Genomic DNA, 18,550 nt, shown 5'->3' on the forward strand with positions numbered 1-18,550 from the left:
TCTCACAGACTTGTATACAACCAGACTTCTTTTTGCTCCAGAGGAGTCACCCCCTGCTGGCCATTTGAAAGAATGCAGGTTTAAAGCACAACAGTCTAATGCCCAAGCCATTCTCCAGCCTTGTCTTATGAAACCAACTTATTATTCATTAGAAAGTGAACTCTGTTATTTCTTCTCTCCTACTGTAAGTTTCATAGCTACACTTTAATTACTGGCTATAGGACCCTTTAGAGAACATTCTACATGTTGAACGAGCCTGCCTCTTTAAGAAGTAATCCAAAGCTCCTTATACTACTAATAAACCCTTATCCTGGCAATATATGTGCCTCTTTGTACCTATTGAGGATAATTACCATAATAAAGCGAGCCTGTTAGAAATATTAACAAATGAACTATACTCTGCAAGCACTGCTTTACTGGCAGCGATAAACTGTTATGTGTCTGTTGTTTTTAATTCTGTGGTCGTAAGCTGTGAGCTTAGAGATTTTTTTCTTTGGCAAAAGTTTCATGTAAGCCAACTTGTCAGGAATTTTAACCAAGTCTCTGGATTTTCATCACAGGACTGTACATTTACCAGAACAGGTTGACTGCAGGTTTCTGGGTGACGATGAAGAACTCATTTCCTGTGAAGACTTCCTGCTGTTCTCATCACCTTCTCGTCACTTTGATTACAGACCAGGTGTCATGCAGGGAGGACTACCGCTCTCTCACTCTCTCGGCCTGTTTTTCCATCCCCAAGTCAGAATTTTATTGCAGCTCAATTTTCCTCTTGTTTTTAGTGTGTCTGTTATAATTTCACTCTGCTGTTGGCGGATTAGTAGTACTTTTTCTTTCGCCTTTCTGCTTCTTATTATACTTCACAGACATACAGTAATAGGTGAATAAGAGCAGGGTGCCCTGCTGCTTATCTGAAGGTTGAATTTGGACCTGCACGTTAGATCTTGTATTCACTCCTATTGATTCCCTGCACATCTCATCTCTTAAATGTGACCAACAGGACCAACAGACCAAGAATCAGCTGCGTCTTGCACCTTGCATGAAAGAATTTCATCATTCGCGACATTGCCTTTCATTTCAGGAATGATTTCCCAACAGAAAGTCTTCACGCACTCTTGAATGCACACAGACATTCACACTCACACTCCATCGTAACATGTCATCTTTTCAACTATTGCTGAAATTTCAAAAACAAGATCGACCACACACACACACACACGTGCACGTGCATACACACTGCTGCTGCTGTGTACACTCTTGAAATAGCAGACTTCTTTCCCAGATTCCTTCTTTGCACACTGACATCAACTCCAGTGAAGCTTCCCATTACCAAAGAGCTTGCTGTACCGGCATCGTGTCACTTTTGTTGAAGCTTATCAGAGGTCACTTCCCTTGGTACAGTCTGACATTATGGAACAAAAGCACTAAAGCACTCGTGTTTGCTAACGCACAAAGCTGTGAAGCAAGCCGGATATTTGCGGCAGCTATTTCACAAAAGAATTTCAGGTTTTTAGTCTTACTTTCATTTACTGTACGTATTGTGAATGAGCCGGTGCGTAGTTCCAACATACTCGCACATATTTGCATTGTTAAGTTAACCTCCTAATTTCAAGAAATGTTCAATTTTCAATAATAAAAACTTTACCTGAGGAATTTGTTGAGGTCTCCATGTTTCATGTATTCGAACACCATAATGAGAGGATCTCCATCTACGCACACGCCATAAAACTTAACAATGTGGTCATGCTGCAGGTTGGTCAGCAGCTCGGCCTCTCTCTGGAAGTCCTTCCTGGCTGACAGGTTGGGATCTTTAAGAGTCTGAAAGGAGAAATAAAAAAGTCAGATTTACATATTTTGAAAACTACACTGGTTTGTTATCCAGGATCTAAAAAAATCATGAAGTCTTCATTTACGTGCCATTGGGGAATCAATCATCCTTTGCATCCTGTTGATACTTACTATTTACTTTACCAGTGAACGGTTTCATGGTTCTGAAAAAGATCTGCTAAATCTGCTAAATTTGAGTGATCAATCAATAGAAAATTGCTGCTTTTCCTGGTATCAGGCACTGACAGATACATTTTTATTAACACTTTAAAATGATCTACAGTATGGTGCATTAATTGCTACATGTTTAGCTCTGCCAGCAAAATAAGGCAACCACTTCAACAACAACATCAGAGAAAGCTCGCTTCAGCTTTTAGAGGATACAACTTTTTCTTGCCCTGATTGATTCAGGTTGGCTTCTGTCTTCCAAATGAGAATCATCCACTTAGTATGCTAGACTATCTGACAGTTTTAGTTAGTCCTTGATTCACCCTCACATGCCACCATGACCTTGACAACCCAGGTTTTGAGAGAAATTGCCTGCGTGGATTACCATGAAATCTGAGGACATAAGAACCTTCAAGGTTCCCAATAAAATAAATAAATAAATAAATAAATAATAATTATGCTAATCAGCAAGGGTTAGCGAGATAAACTCAACTAGAGAACAAGCCAAATGTTATTTTCTAAACATCAGCATGTTTTTTTTTTTCATTTCCTTTTTCTTATGCAGCAGAAATGAAAAGCTGGAGGCTGTTAAGTTTCAATTTACCAAACGAACAAGGGCACAATGAGATGATGTGTGTAAAATACTACTAGCCCGACCTGATATAGGTGTAAAATACATGTTGAAAATATGATATTTAATCCAAGTGGTCACATGCTTCATGTACGCCAGGAGTTATTATTTGTTTCCACTGAACTTTTACTGATGCACAAATATTTTTGTTCCTAAATAGAGATGGATGGAAGTTCACTTTTTGTCACTGTTAATTTGTCACTACAGTAATTTAAGAATTTATTTGCTCACTTTAAGCGCCGTACTTTTAGGAAATCAGCACTGAGATGCCATACAGGGAGTGCAGAATTATTAGGCAAATGAGTATTTTGTCCACATCATCCTCTTCATGCATGTTGTCTTACTCCAAGCTGTATAGGCTCGAAAGCCTACTACCAATTAAGCATATTAGGTGATGTGCATCTCTGTAATGAGAAGGGGTGTGGTCTAATGACATCAACACCCTATATCAGGTGTGCATAATTATTAGGCAACATCCTTTCCTTTGGCAAAATGGGTCAAAAGAAGGACTTGACAGGCTCGGAAAAGTCAAAAATAGTGAGATATCTTGCAGAGGGATGCAGCAGTCTCAAAATTGCAAAGCTTCTGAAGCGTGATCATCGAACAATCAAGCGTTTCATTCAAAATAGTCAACAGGGTCGCAAGAAGCGTGTGGAAAAACCAAGGCACAAAATAACTGCCCATGAACTGAGAAAAGTCAAGCGTGCAGCTGCCAAGATGCCACTTGCCACCAGTTTGGCCATATTTCAGAGCTGCAACATCACTGGAATGCCCAAGAGCACAAGGTGTGCAATACTCAGAGACATGGCCAAGGTAAGAAAGGCGGAAAGACGACCACCACTGAACAAGACACACAAGCTGAAACGTCAAGACTGGGCCAAGAAATATCTCAAGACTGGTTTTTCTAAGGTTTTATGGACTGATGAAATGAGAGTGAGTCTTGATGGGCCCGTGGCTGGATTGGTAAAGGGCAGAGAGCTCCAGTCCGACTCAGACGCCAGCAAGGTGGAGGTGGAGTACTGGTTTGGGCTGGTATCATGAAAGATGAGCTTGTGGGGCCTTTTCGGGTTGAGGATGGAGTCAAGCTCAACTCCCAGTCCTACTGCCAGTTTCTGGAAGACACCTTCTTCAAGCAGTGGTACAGGAAGAAGTCTGCATCCTTCAAGAAAAACATGATTTTCATGCAGGACAATGCTCCATCACACGCGTCCAAGTACTCCACAGCGTGGCTGGCAAGAAAGGGTATAAAAGAAGAAAAACTAATGACATGGCCTCCTTGTTCACCTGATCTGAACCCCATTGAGAACCTGTGGTCCATCATCAAATGTGAGATTTACAAGGAGGGAAAACAGTACACATCTCTGAACAGTGTCTGGGAGGCTGTGGTTGCTGCTGCACGCAATGTTGATGGTGAACAGATCAAAACACTGACAGAATCCATGGATGGCAGGCTTTTGAGTGTCCTTGCAAAGAAAGGTGGCTATATTGGTCGCTGATTTGTTTTTGTTTTGTTTTTGAATGTCAGAAATGTATATTTGTGAATGTGGAGATGTTATATTGGTGTCACTGGTAAAAATAAATCATTGAAATGGGTATATATTTGTTTTTTGGTAAGTTGCCTAATAATTATGCACAGTAATAGTCACCTGCACACACAGATATCCCCCTAAAATAGCTAAAACTAAAAACTACTTCCAAAAACATTCAGCTTTGATATTAATGAGTTTTTTGGGTTCATTGAGAACATGGTTGTTGTTCAATAATAAAATTATTCCTCAAAAATACAACTTGCCTAATAATTCTGCACTCCCTGTAAAAGCAAGGAAGCATAGTTTCTTACAACAAATTGATGTGCCTTCTATATTGGACAGAATTTTTTGTTATTATCAAGGTAAAGCTTTTGCATTGTTGCAGTATGGGTGGACAAAATGTTCAGAGAGAAAAAGGAAGACTTCAGGGGTATTCCTATAACTACAGACGGAATCTGTATTTGCCTCTGGACCATTTAGTAAGGAACATTCAGTATGAAATGTCCTTGGTTCTGTACATCCTGAGAGTCAAGCAAATGGAGTAAGCATTACATACAATGGCACTTCTAAATAATATTAGTATTTTGAAAATAAAACAGAAAATTATTAATGAAGAACAAACTATGACCGGAGACAGTTGGTGTTGATGCATGTCCTGGTCTGCCTCCAACTTAAAACTTTCAAGACTTAAAGGATCTGCTGTTAATATGCTGCTGCCAGATAGCTGTACTGCTCACAATACATCTTTCTACAAACAATTACAGCTGTCTGAGGAGTAGAGATGAACTCAATGTACACATTAATTGATTTGACTGGAAGTAAGATCAAGCAGGCAAATAAACTGAACTCATTTAAAGTCTAGACCACATAATTTTCTAAATCGTACTTGTTTCACAAATATCAAATAAATGCAATAATATATTACTGGTGCGTCTGCTGGAGGAGAAAAAAAGACTTTTGGCAGTTCATCAGCAACAGAAAAATAGGGAGTGTTGATTATCCTAGTCTCTTTAGCATTGGTTCCTGTTTTCCCAGCCTGCTGCTGACATTATTACAGATGGAATGACCTTGGCATGGAAATGCATTTACTCATATGTGCTCTTCTTGCAGTGAAATGCTAGAGGTGGTTGAGATGTACAGCAGAGTAGGTAAAATGGCCATAAAATTCTATTACCAAATCAAACCGCACTCTTAAGGAAATGTTTCTTGTCTGGGCATTCCTCCAAAACAATACCTTCAAAGTGCTTGAACACGATAAATTGAGGCAAAGCGCTGCAATGAATTTTCCCTTTGTTGACCTTTAAGAGAATTCAGAGAGCTGGTTCCTGCTTTCTCACAGGCAGGAGAATGTTCAGATGAAAATCCACATAGTATTCTGTTTTAAGGAGGTCAAGGTTTACTCACAAACTCATTTGCTAATTCTATAAGAGGGAGAAAAGAAAGTTACAGGCAGATACTCCATCACCTTCATCTGTACTATTTCACTTCTCTGTTGTCAAGGTCAGGGTGGTTTTCTCCCCCCCCCCTCTTTAGGTAGTTTTACTGAGTCCACAACCTCTTATTCACATGTTTTCCATTCAGACAACTCTTTATATTCACCCTGGGTGCTGCCAAGCACAACTTAATATTAAGCTTTGTGATGGCACACAGGGACAATGGTTTGAAATGCTTCAATCTCTTTAAAACAAATCATTAAATTCACAGGGGTATTAACTTTGCTCCGCTCGTTCTTCCATTTTGACAGATGCCGCTGGTCCCCTGACTGTTAGTAAGGCAGGTTCCAGATGGGAACAAAGACTAGAACTCCAGCAGACAGACACCAGATTCAATATCAGCATATTCATTCGGCTTTGCCTAAGACTGTGTCAGAATATGCACCTATGCCAGGTACATGGAAACTTAGCATAAGCAATAAAGAAAAGGATAATCGTGTAACCAGCACTCACAGTTAAGATAGTGACTTCCTTAGAGGAACTGTTGTGTGCTGTACCTTGTGTCATGTTTGTAATATAAGGAAAATAAACAGTTATTTTTGGTGCATTTGACTTTAACTTTGCCTGTAACTTTGCCAGAAAACTGGTGACATACCAGGAAGATAGACCACCCAGTAAATAAATAGACTCTCTCTGAAACCACAACTGGGTTTAAACACTTAAAGAACTTGTTACGGTTGTGCAACCCAGGAACTCATATTCCCTAATGATATCATCAGCTATCCTACTTTCTGAGTACCGATATCAAGGTTCTTACTGGAATGGTGTCCACTATGGCTGTGTAATTAAGTGCAGTCAGTTTGTGCACTGGGCTGTGATACACCATATGGACAAAAGTAGTGGGTCACCTACAGTTTACACCTACAGGAGCTGCTTGATCATTCCATGAACCATCACGGTGCACAGTTTTTGTGCTGATGTTAATGCCAGAGGAGGCTTGGAATTCTGCAGTTAGTGAGTCAGCAGAGCCTCACTGACTTTTACACACTACGTGCCTCAGCACTCGGCTATCCTGCTCTGTGCAGTAAGTCTGTGCAGTGTGCCTTTCTGTGTGGCTGAGTTACTGCGGTTGCTGAACGATTCCACTTAGTAATAATACACCTTACAGCCGATGGTGAAAGAAATATTATCAGTCACATCAATCATTCAATCACATCACTTGTTGCAACATTGGCATCCTGTTACTGTAACACATTCAAATTCAGTGAAAGAATGGCCCGTTCTCCCACAAATGTTTTCAAAGGATTGCATGAAAGGGTGCTTAATTTTGTGCACCTGTGGCAACAGGACTGAAAAAAGAAACACCTGAATTTCAAGTTTAATACTTTTGTTGATTTATTGTGTTTAGTGAGCAGCTCGCAATCTTTATGTTGTTGGATAAATTTATTTGTTTCCATTTTGGCTTTATTTTTCTTCCCAGTGCAACAGGGAGTTGCACAGGTGAGCTTATTTAATAAGCTTCAGAGATGCTTGTTGACCCTTGTGAGAATGGCAGTATGAGCCCAATGCGACATCACAACTGTTGGTGTGTGCACTACACTTTGGTTGTGCATCTCTAGATTTTTGTAATTTTTATTATCATGCCATTGAAGCATCCCTACAAGAGGTCAGAGTTTATCAAATGGCAAAGCGGAAGATACTGCAATAATTTGAAAAGATGAGACTTTCTAGAGGGAACTAGAACTCGTTTGGCTCTCGGTGAAGGCAGTCGCACTTTTCTCCTCTCCTCCTTCCCCTTATCTTCAATGCTTAGCCTCTTGTGTCCTTGTCTTGTCTCGTGTGTATTACTTTCCCTGGAACACTCTCTCACAGTCTGTTCTCTAAAACCTAAAAGAGAATTATGGATTTGATCAACTGGTCTCTGAATGCTATTGACACACTTTTCTCAACGAGAAGTCTGGGCTCGGGAGAGCCCGAGTGCCCTGGAGGGACTTTCCCTGCCGGATAAACGATGGACGGGTGGCAGAAATGGAGGATCGTGTGCCTGGCGGGACTGTCGATCGAGGACGCTGAAGATATCTATCTATTCGGAACCATGATACCAGGGTTCTTGCTGATCGGAGCTGGCTTGGCCCTGGCATATCGGAGAATTAAGAAAGCGGAACTGGCTGTTCAAAACCCCCCCAAGGCTGCCCGCTGGGATTGAAACGATGGGACGAGGTGCAACTTCTCAGAATGGGCTCACTGAAGACCTTGGAGACGCTTACAGCTGCCGTGAATACTCAGAATAAGACCTCTGAGCGTATATTGGGTTACATCAAGGAAAAGGCCGCTCAGAATAACATCTCTGAACGAAAGTTGGATTACATCGTGGAATAACTCACTGCAGTCGTGAGTTCTCAGAATCAGCTCTCTGAGCACAAGAATGACAAGACCACGGAGCGCAAGTTTGATAACATCATGGAGAAGCTCGCGGTTCTCCAACGGGAGATTGAGAGACCAGTGTCGGAGTGTTAAAGAGCAGCTTTGAAATTCTCATGACTGTTCTTCCCACTCTATGCAAGGCCACCTGGGTTGGCTGGTAGACTGTTTACTTAGCCTGATAGGGCAGAGGACACTGTCTCAGCTGAACTATGGACACGCACACACATACATTTACACTGATAAGCACTCGCACATCCCCCTTCCGCTTCCAATGCCTTCGATGCTTGTTGCCTCCTGGGAACACGAGGCGGGTCTGGCCTGCGCTAGAGAGTTGGCGCAGTGGCAGGATGGCTGCTGTGTTGCCTGGGATTACTCCTTATCCCCTAATGTTGTGCTGTGGACATTTATGTGCTTTCTGTGCAGAGGAGTTTTTTTGTTTCCTGTTCTCATGCTGTCCTCCTATAGCCCAGCATGAGTAGAGGTCTCTTTTTTTCCTCTTGTACTTTCCCATTGTAGTGTACATTTCAGTGTTTTTTCTGTAATGCAACCGCTCTCTGACTTGTATCCCCATGTGATGTCTGTGTTGTGTGTGTGTATGGTCGAGGGGCGGGTTCATTCCACTGCAGGGCAACCTGCCACTGCATGTGGCGAATAAAATTTGAACTTGAACTTTAATAACTTTGTAAAGGTACCCCTGTACCAGTGCTGATGCAGGGGAATGGCAACACCCATTGTTCAGGCAAAGAGATCTGCAAGTCTTCAGTGCAGAATGGGCAATGCTGAATGGGTACGGGCTGTGGGGACCTTACAAATAGCACAGGAAACAACCATAAACTCGGCTCAAAAGAGGTCATCATAGCCACTTGAGTTTAGAAGTCATCAGTTTTGAATTTGGGGCATTTTCCTCGCCCATTAGATTACGAAATGCAAAGAAAAACATTTTGTATTGTATTAAAAATTAAATCAGTGATGGATTACCTAATTTGAATATTTTTTACTGAGGTAGGCTCATAGAAGCTAGAGCAGTCACTGTCTGGTGGCAAATGAAAATTCCACACTTGCTTTGGTTTTCACTTTCAGAAGCTACCTCCAGTCTTTTAAGTATGTTTTACACTAACCAGCAGCTGCTGAAAGGTTCATATTTACAAAAATAAGAATCTCACACAATGTTCAGCCATTACTGCAATCCTCTTTGTAACACTCAGACACACAGCTAACCACTTAAAACGTACCTTAACGGCCACCAGCATCTTGTCCTTAGTGGGACTGAGGTTGTAACATTCTGCCAAGAAGACTTTACCGAAGGCTCCCTCGCCCAGCTCTCTTTTCAGGATGATGTCTCTCCGCTTTATATGCTGGACAACTAAAACCAAAGAAGAAGAAATGATGACAGATTTTAAAAAAACAATAACTTTTTTGAGAATTTCAGTTAGACTTTCAGACATTTTTATGTGTTTAATCGCACAGAAAACGTGTTACATTGGCAGTGAAATGCTTTTATCAAATCAAAATGTTACCAATAACTAAACTAAAAAGGAAGGAAGTTGTAAGGCAGAGAAGGGGAGACAGAACATAAACAGTATTACTGCACTGGAAGCTGGACATGCAGCTATATTGCAGTATTTTAAATTCCAGACAAGTTGGCAAGATTTCTACAGAAATATTCGTGCTGACCCACAGGGTGGTGTTTACAAAAACTGGCACCAGACATCTTAAAACCAGTGTTTTCTGTAATGGTGAAAGCATTAAAAAATATACTGAATATTTCAATATTTTTCTCCAAGTGTGATCCACCTCCAACAAGATGTATGATAGTGTCAAACTGCAAGGAAAAATGTTTTATCTAACTTTGGAGCTACTCAAAGAACACTTGGAGCATTACAGTTCAAGTGGTTTTAAATCTTAGAAGTGCAAATAAACTGCCAGGTGACACTGGACCTGCTGAGCTATAAATCTCTTATCTGGATTCCTCGGTTTTACTGTCGCCAATGAAACGCCACAGGAGGACATTTTCTAATGAGAACAGAATTGTAAAATTTTACTCTTTGAGGAACATAAAACAACTGGCTGAGCAGAGCGGGAGAAAGCAACGTCTTTGTCTTTTTCTGTTACCTGTAATAACTTACTTTAGAGGGATATCTTTAGAGTTACGAGGTAGTAAAGTCGGTATATTTTTCTGTTGAGCGTGTGACCTTAGATCATTTTCACCCCTTTTTGCAATTGCTTGCAATATTTGTGAACCTAGAATGGAGGCTTATTCTTCTATTGATTGGCCTGGTGGAAAACGGGTGGATCTTGACTTTTGTCCGCAAAATAACAGGCTGAATAACTCAAAAGGAGATACAGGAAAAGGTAGAAATAGCACGACAGAAAGCTCTGTATGAAAGAGCTGGTGAGGCGTAGGAGTTGCTGGCTTCTGATAGACCTACTCGATGTGCCTCAGTACAAATACTGATCACACAGTTTCACAACAGATTTAAATATATATATATATATATATATATATATATATATATATATATATATATATATATATATATATATATATACACATTAGGGGTGCAACGATAGTCGTATCGATATTGAACCGTTCGATACAGTGCTTTCGGTTCGGTACGCATATGTATCGAAAAATACAAAATTTGTAATTTATTTTATCAACTTTCCTTCTGACAATGCTGTCTGTGTTGAGCGCTCAGTGAATCTGCGTTCGACTACTCCGCCTAGGCTGCACTGTCAAGCGCAGATCCACTGAGCGTTCAACACAGACAGCATTGCCAGAAGGAAGAGCGCAGGGCAAGCTAGCAAGACAGAAGTTAAGCTCTCCTTGCAACATGGCAAATTGAACCTCATTCAGGGGCCCGTTCTTCGTACGTAGTACTACATCCAAGATCAAATGACACATCCAAGACCAAATCATCGCGCTAACCGTGAGCTCGCTAATCCGGTTCTCCGAACACACCTGCTGTTGACGATTAGTACAGCTGGATGAAGTAATGTGAGATCACTGGGTGTCGTAAAAGGGGCTACGCATCGATAGTAGAAACATTGATCGGCAACCCTCTGATTGGTCGGCGAAAATGTCGAAGGAGCGCGCTCGGTATTTTTCGGCAGCAGAGCAAGAACTCTTGAGTGAGGGATTTCAGGAGTTTCAGAGTTTAATTAAAACGCAAGGGAACACTGCAAAGGCTGCAAAAGCAAGGAGAGAGGGCTGGCAGAAAGTTGCTGACAAATTAAACTCGTAAGTAATTTAATAATAATAATGGAGTGGATTGATATAGCGCTTTTCAAGGCACCCAAAGCGTATGACAATGCCACTATTCATTCACTCTCACATTCACACACTGGTGGAGGCAGCTACAGGTGTAGCCACAGCTGCCCTGGGGCAGACTGACAGAAGCCAGGCTGTCATATCGCGCCATCGGCCCCTCTGGCCAACACCAGTAGGCGGTAGGGTAGATTTATCATATCACACTATATTATCCAATATTATATTACATTATATTATATTATGTTATATTATATCCCCGTTCACATTAGAGCCACAACAGGACCCACTAGAACATGGGAACAAGTAAAAGTGAAATATAAGAATATTCTACAGAATGGTAATATTTATCACTTATATTGCTTTTAGTCTCTTACAAAGAAACCCTGAAATATTCTGTTTATTTGTTCATAACAGCAACCAAGAAAAGGGCAGAGCAAAAAAAGACAGGTGGTGGTCCTGCACCCCCTCGTCAACAAGTTGGTTAAGTAAATAATACCCTCACGGGAAAATCGATATCTCTCTATGAGCACACTGTCGCGCTGAGCTAAAGGATCCTGTCTATCCCGCAATATACGCTGGATTCTGAGGACTCTCCTTATCAATCTTGCACCTTCCGCAATGGGTTGCTCGCGTAAACGGACAGGACATGGCTGCGACAGGCTTCCCAAATCCACCTTCGCTTTTATAGCCGTGGTCTCTCATCTTGCTTACACGAAGTAATTTGCAATTACTACTCTGAAATATGAATTACATCTGTAATAATCACATACATGTAATAGAATGTTAATAGTACATTTCCCTTTTTTAGGGAATGACCTGTATGTATCTGTGTGAAATCAATAAAAGGATCAAGTGCTGCATTATCTTTGGTTACATTGATGTTATTTATTTATGGTGAAACAGTGGTGGAATATCGCTGTTGCTTTCCTATAAATGAAGCGGACATACCTGCGTGGCCGCGATCTAATCCTGTTTACATAAAGTAAACCTGCTCCCGAGCAGGTTTACGCTTTTGGCTCTGTTGCTATGACAGCAAGTCCCGGATGAGCTTCGGGGAACCGAACGATCCAGGATCTTCAACAATCAAATCCAGCTAACTTACTTAGCGAGGTATGAAGAACGGGCCCCAGATCTGGCGTTTGGAATTATTTTGGTTTTCATGTGACGTATGACCCTGAAGGTAAGCACGTCATGGACTAAAGTAAAACAGTATGTTGGATGTGCCACGCAATGCTCAATTACATGGGTGGGAACTAGTGTGTTAGCACAGTTAGCTAGTGTTGGCCGTCTAGCCCCACACACGGGGCGATCAGGGGTAGCTCGTTAACGGAGATTTGCCGTGTTGTGGCGTTAACGTCATTTCAACGAGATTAACGCTGACAGCACTAGTGGGAACACAACGAATATGACTGCACATTTATGCCGACATCATCCTAGTGCAAAGACAAGTGGAAGCAGACAAAAACAACAAGCATGCATGCTACAAACTTTACCCGAGTCATTTAGACAGCCGTTAGCACATGATTCTCCTTATGGGGACCTGATATGTTTAATATTGTGGCGAGCTCAGACAAGGAGGAGACGGAGGTGTCGTTTGGTCTTGCTTCCCGTGAGCTAGCCAGGGAGCACAGCCGTTTATCGACATCTGCAGAAGAACACTGCCGCTAGCTAACTGCTCAGCGCGGCAACCGCACAGCAACAACAACAACACCACACAGGGCGCCCTCTGACCCCGGAAGGACACACCGTCGCGGCGAGAGGGCGTCACCCGTCACTATGGCAAACATAAATAAAACATAACTGTACAAACAGAACCCTGAACAGCCCTGACCCGCTACATAGCCCCCACCTAAGGGGTCTTGCAAATGTCCAGGTGCCTTCTTTTGGCGCACCGGCCAGTCACGACCGGCGGGGGAAAAGTCACTCGGGTCAGAACATGGGGTGCCACCATCATCCCACTTCTGACACCAATGTGGCGAGCTCAGACAAGGAGGAGACGGAGGTGTCGTTTGGTCTTGCTTCCCGTGAGCTAGCCAGGGAGCACAGCCGTTTATTGACATCTGCAGAAGAACACTGCCGCTAGCTAACTGCTCAGCGCGGCAACCGCACAGCAACAACAACACCACACAGGGCGCCCTCTGACCCCGGAAGGACACACCGTCGCAGCGAGAGGGCGTCACCCGTCACTATGGCAAACATAAATAAAACATAACTGTACAAACAGAACCCTGAACAGCCCTGACCCGCTACATAGCCCCCACCTAAGGGGTCTTGCAAATGTCCAGGTGCCTTCTTTTGGCGCACCGGCCGGTCACGACCGGCGGGGGAAAAGTCACTCGGGTCAGAACATGGGGTGCCACCATCATCCCACTTCTGACACCAATGTGGCGAGCTCAGACAAGGAGGAGACGGAGGTGTCGTTTGGTCTTGCTTCCCGTGAGCTAGCCAGGGAGCACAGCCGTTTATTGACATCTGCAGAAGAACACTGCCGCTAGCTAACTGCTCAGCGCGGCAACCGCACAGCAACAACAACAACACCACACAGGGCGCCCTCTGACCCCGGAAGGACACACCGTCGCAGCGAGAGGGCGTCACCCGTCACTATGGCAAACATAAATAAAACATAACTGTACAAACAGAACCCTGAACAGCCCTGACCCGCTACATAGCCCCCACCTAAGGGGTCTTGCAAATGTCCAGGTGCCTTCTTTTGGCGCACCGGCCGGTCACGACCGGCGGGGGAAAAATCACTCGGGTCAGAACATGGGGTGCCACCATCATCCCACTTCTGACACCAATGTGGCGAGCTCAGACAAGGAGGAGACGGAGGTGTCGTTTGGTCTTGCTTCCCGTGAGCTAGCCAGGGAGCACAGCCGTTTATTGACATCTGCAGAAGAACACTGCCGCTAGCTAACTGCTCAGCGCGGCAACCGCACAGCAACAACAACAACACCACACAGGGCGCCCTCTGACCCCGGAAGGACACACCGTCGCAGCGAGAGGGCGTCACCCGTCACTATGGCAAACATAAATAAAACATAACTGTACAAACAGAACCCTGAACAGCCCTGACCCGCTACATAGCCCCCACCTAAGGGGTCTTGCAAATGTCCAGGTGCCTTCTTTTGGCGCACCGGCCGGTCACGACCGGCGGGGGAAAAGTCACTCGGGTCAGAACATGGGGTGCCACCATCATCCCACTTCTGACACCAATGTGGCGAGCTCAGACAAGGAGGAGACGGAGGTGTCGTTTGGTCTTGCTTCCCGTGAGCTAGCCAGGGAGCACAGCCGTTTATTTACATCTGCAGAAGAACACTGCCGCTAGCTAACTGCTCAGCGCGGCAACCGCACAGCAACAACAACAACACCACACAGGGCGCCCATGTGGAAATGTACGTACAATTAATATCAGACTCCACCAACAAAAAGGCTCTCAAAACAATATATGTATGTGAATTTTTGCGTGTATTCCTATAATTGGTACCTTTTTCTTTTACCCTTGGCTTTTTGTGTTCATGTTCTGTTGTTTTGTATACTTCATCTGTTCATATGTTGTATACTCATTGTTTGTTAAATAAAGTAAAAAAAACAAACAAACACACAGGGCGCCCTCTGACCCCGGAAGGACACACCGTCGCAGCGAGAGGGCGTCACCCGTCACTATGGCAACATAAACAAAACATAACTGTACAAACAGAACCCCGAACAGCCCTGACCCGCTACAATATGCTGCTGAGAATATAGCCCAGAAGAAGTGTATAGTATAGCTTTTATTTTGGAAAGCGCCATTTCTCTGTAATAAACTCTCTTTTCCAAAGATGAGTGATTCCTCAATTCATTTTTTAAATTACTTTTGTTTCAGCAACATTAAATTTAAAAACTGTACTTTTGAGTTAAAATATATATTTATAAGTTTAATAAATGACAAATTAAAAAGGCATGAACATTTTTTTGTATCGAAAAAATATCGAACCGTGACACCAAAGTATCGAACCGAACCGTGAATTTTGTGTATCGTTGCACCCCTAATATATATATATATATATATATATATATATCATACAAGGCTGGTGGTCATAGCTTGCAGTGTACAGAATTTCTCCTTGCTATTAAATATGAATAAAGTAAAAGCTTAGCAGCAAAAACAGTACCACAGATGAATGCGCAAAAAAAAAATTTGAGGTGAACACCAAAATCAGATAACAACTAACAACGTGCAAATGGTGTTTTCCAGGAATTACTATACAAGATTTAAAATACTAATCAAATACCACTACTAATTGTTATGTACTAATCTTTATGTACAAATGAATGCTTGTTTTGAGTGGAATGTTGCACTACATGTTTGCTCTGTAGACAATGAATGAATGGTTACCATAAGGCTTGTGTTTTATCTTTTACCTTCTGTAACAGAGTCTGTATATTTGCAGGTATTAACGGTCCTTGGACAGTCATGTTCCGGTATGTGCAATAATAATAGACCATGATGCTTGTGGGACTGACGCAGTATTCTCAAAGTACATTTTCAGCCTTCCTATTTATTCTTGTTAGATAAATCACAGAGTCTAATATGTCCTCAGTGGACAAGTAGACTTCCTGGAATTGAATCCACCCTCCATCTGTGTTCTTCGTTTGAATCGCACTTGATGGTTATACGGGGGAAAGTATGTCTCTGAGGACTCAATTGCACAAGGTTATATGTAAAGAAACACTTATGTCTGCAGATAGAGAATAAGCTATTGCATCTGTTCTCCTAAGACTGCTGGATCTCTTTCTCTAAATGAAGAGGTTAATTAAGTCTACAATTTCCAGAGCTCTGCCTCTTGTAGTTACTGTCCGTGGGCTGGTAAACTCAAAAACTTGTGACTTTGATGATGATACCACGAGAAATCACCACTGTGAGGTGGTTACTGAGTTGAGGCGATTTGAGGCAGCTACCAATGGGAGTTAAGAATACTACAAACTGATTGGTTGGGAAAATATCCAAGAGCGTCCACTATTAAATTCAAGTAAATTTTGCTTATAGTGCCAGTTGACAATAATAGTCAATGTGAGGAACGTTATACTGTAAGGTAAAGGTAAAGTGAAAATCTCACTGATCCAACAATCAACAGCAAGGACCGACTGAGATAGAGGCGGAGTAGCTAGGGGCACACAGCCTCTTCCTGAAAGTCAACAAGACTGGAGAAATGGTCATTGACTTTAGGAAGGCCATCTGACCATAGGGGAGGAGGCTGTGGAGAGGGTCAGCTCCATCAAGTTCCTTGGTGGTGATGACCTGACTTGATCCACCAACACCATGGCCATCACGATGAAGGCAGAGTTCCAGCTCCGCCCCCTACAGAGGCACTGGCACGTCATTCTAATCTTCTCAGCCCTCAACACCTTATACAAGGCCACCAATGAAAGCATTCTTACCTACTGCATCCCAGTCTGATTCACGCTCTTGTGGGAGTTGCAAGAACAGTATGAAAGATTATTGGAGCCACCGTCACCTCCCTGCTAGAGACCTTCAACCAGTACCCTTACAAGTGTTCGGCAGCATTTTACCTCATGCTCCGTGGAAAAGAATCCTTAACAGTTCTGGCCCTCACCCATCAGCTCTGTGTCTAAAAAATTAACTGTAACATTCTATAAAATAAACTAACATAGCTGGAAAAACAAGACCAAACTTAAACATCTAAACTGCACTGTCATATTCATATGTTGCAAAAAAAGGTGTAATGTTTGCAGGTAAGTCTTCCATACAAGCTATAGCCAAATGCTGGAGCTTGCTATCAACCAAAACTTCTTGCAGCCATTTGCAAACCAGTCAGGGAAGATACAGTTTCTCCTTGAGATTGGTGGTTTCCAGATGGTCTCTACCCCTGTATGTCTTGGACCTTACCAGAACATTGTGAGGGTTTTAAGCTTACATCAACAGTTTTTTTTGTTTGTTTTTAAGACAAAGGCTACGTCCACACATACAGGGGTATTTTTGAAAACGCAGCTTTTTCTATGCGTTTGGGCCTTTCGTCCACACATAAACAGCATTTTGGGTCACTGAAAACAGATTTTGAAAAAATTCTGCCAGGGTGAAGATTTTCGAAAACTATTTGTGCTTTTAGGTGTGAACGAGGAAAATAGAGATTGAGTGACGCAACGTCAAAGGTGTGCGCCGTTTTTGACGTCATGCTGTGTGCCACGTTAGTGTTTTTTCTACAACGGTGGATTTCGACAAAATACTGTTGCTGTTAATCTTACTATCTGCAGTTTTTACATGCTGACATATGCACACGCAGTTACTGTGCCTCCATATAGAAAGACAAGCATCAGAGTGAACTTCGGACGTGGCTACATTCCACACAATCATTCTCACAACCCAAATCCCTATGTTGGTTTTGAATAACATTTGAAATGATGAAGGCACTTGAAAAAGGCACTTGAAAAGTAATACAAACTTTTCAGAAGTACTTAAGGTTTTGTGAGGGCACAAAACCCTGTTTAGCGTTTCCCTCCCAGGCTTCTAGACTTCTGATTTGCCAACATTTCTACACGGTTAGGATTTGGCATGTTCTTGACAGTGTTTGACTTTGCTTTTTAATGTGTGGACAGGATGTTTTTTTAAAAACAAAAAATCTCAGTTTTCACAAATACCCATGTAAGTGTGGAGGTAGCGAAAATAGGTTACCACCAAAACTCTTCCAAGCATTGTTCTTCCTGACTTTAAACTCTAAAAGGTCAGTTCAATTTGCATACTCTACATTCAAGGATCCCAATTATGTAGCTTAATTTACTACTTGTGAAAGAAAGTTAATAGGAAGCAGTGGCTAAAGGTAGTTCTCACAGCATAGGGCTATTATATTTCTAGAACATACAAGAGTACTTACCTCTGCAGGACCACAAAGCTAACATTGCATAGTTCGATTTATACCAAGTTATTACAGCTTGAATGTTCATTTTCTTCCCATGTTCAAACAAATTTCAAATAAAAAGAGAGCCTTATCACAATGTGGCTTTGCCCAAAAGGAGTTCACCAGATGCTTCACCAGTTCTCTCAAATATTTCCTCATTCAAAGACACAGATTACTAGCTTAGTCTGACCGTTCCTCTGGGTTTCTTTTTTCTCCATAACCATCTGGCCGTGAACATCTTGTGTAGGTGATTCATAAAAAAAGTCACCTGTTCCTCTGGTGTTTCCATCAGTTGGTATCATAACTACTATTTTTGAAATCGCTGTTAAATAAGAAAAAATGTCCCAGTTTTAAAGTAGATCAGAACAGAAGTGTGT

General features: G+C 42.3%; 1 protein-coding gene across 5 annotated transcripts in view; it reads right to left on the reverse strand.

Moving 5' to 3' along the window:
- The window catches only part of ntrk3b (neurotrophic tyrosine kinase, receptor, type 3b), a 236,105-nt gene that overhangs the window by 24,477 nt on the left and 193,078 nt on the right, over positions 1-18,550 (reverse strand). For all 5 annotated transcript variants that reach the window (XM_026174777.1, XM_026174796.1, XM_026174786.1 and 2 more), the window contains 2 exons: positions 9,242-9,372; positions 1,643-1,815 (listed from right to left, as the gene is read on the reverse strand). In XM_026174777.1, the coding sequence (XP_026030562.1) occupies positions 1,643-1,815; positions 9,242-9,372 (304 nt within the window). The remainder of the gene's footprint in view (positions 1-1,642; positions 1,816-9,241; positions 9,373-18,550) is intronic.

Source organism: Astatotilapia calliptera, chromosome 1, assembly GCF_900246225.1.
Source record: "Astatotilapia calliptera chromosome 1, fAstCal1.2, whole genome shotgun sequence".
Lineage (NCBI taxonomy): Eukaryota > Metazoa > Chordata > Actinopteri > Cichliformes > Cichlidae > Astatotilapia > Astatotilapia calliptera.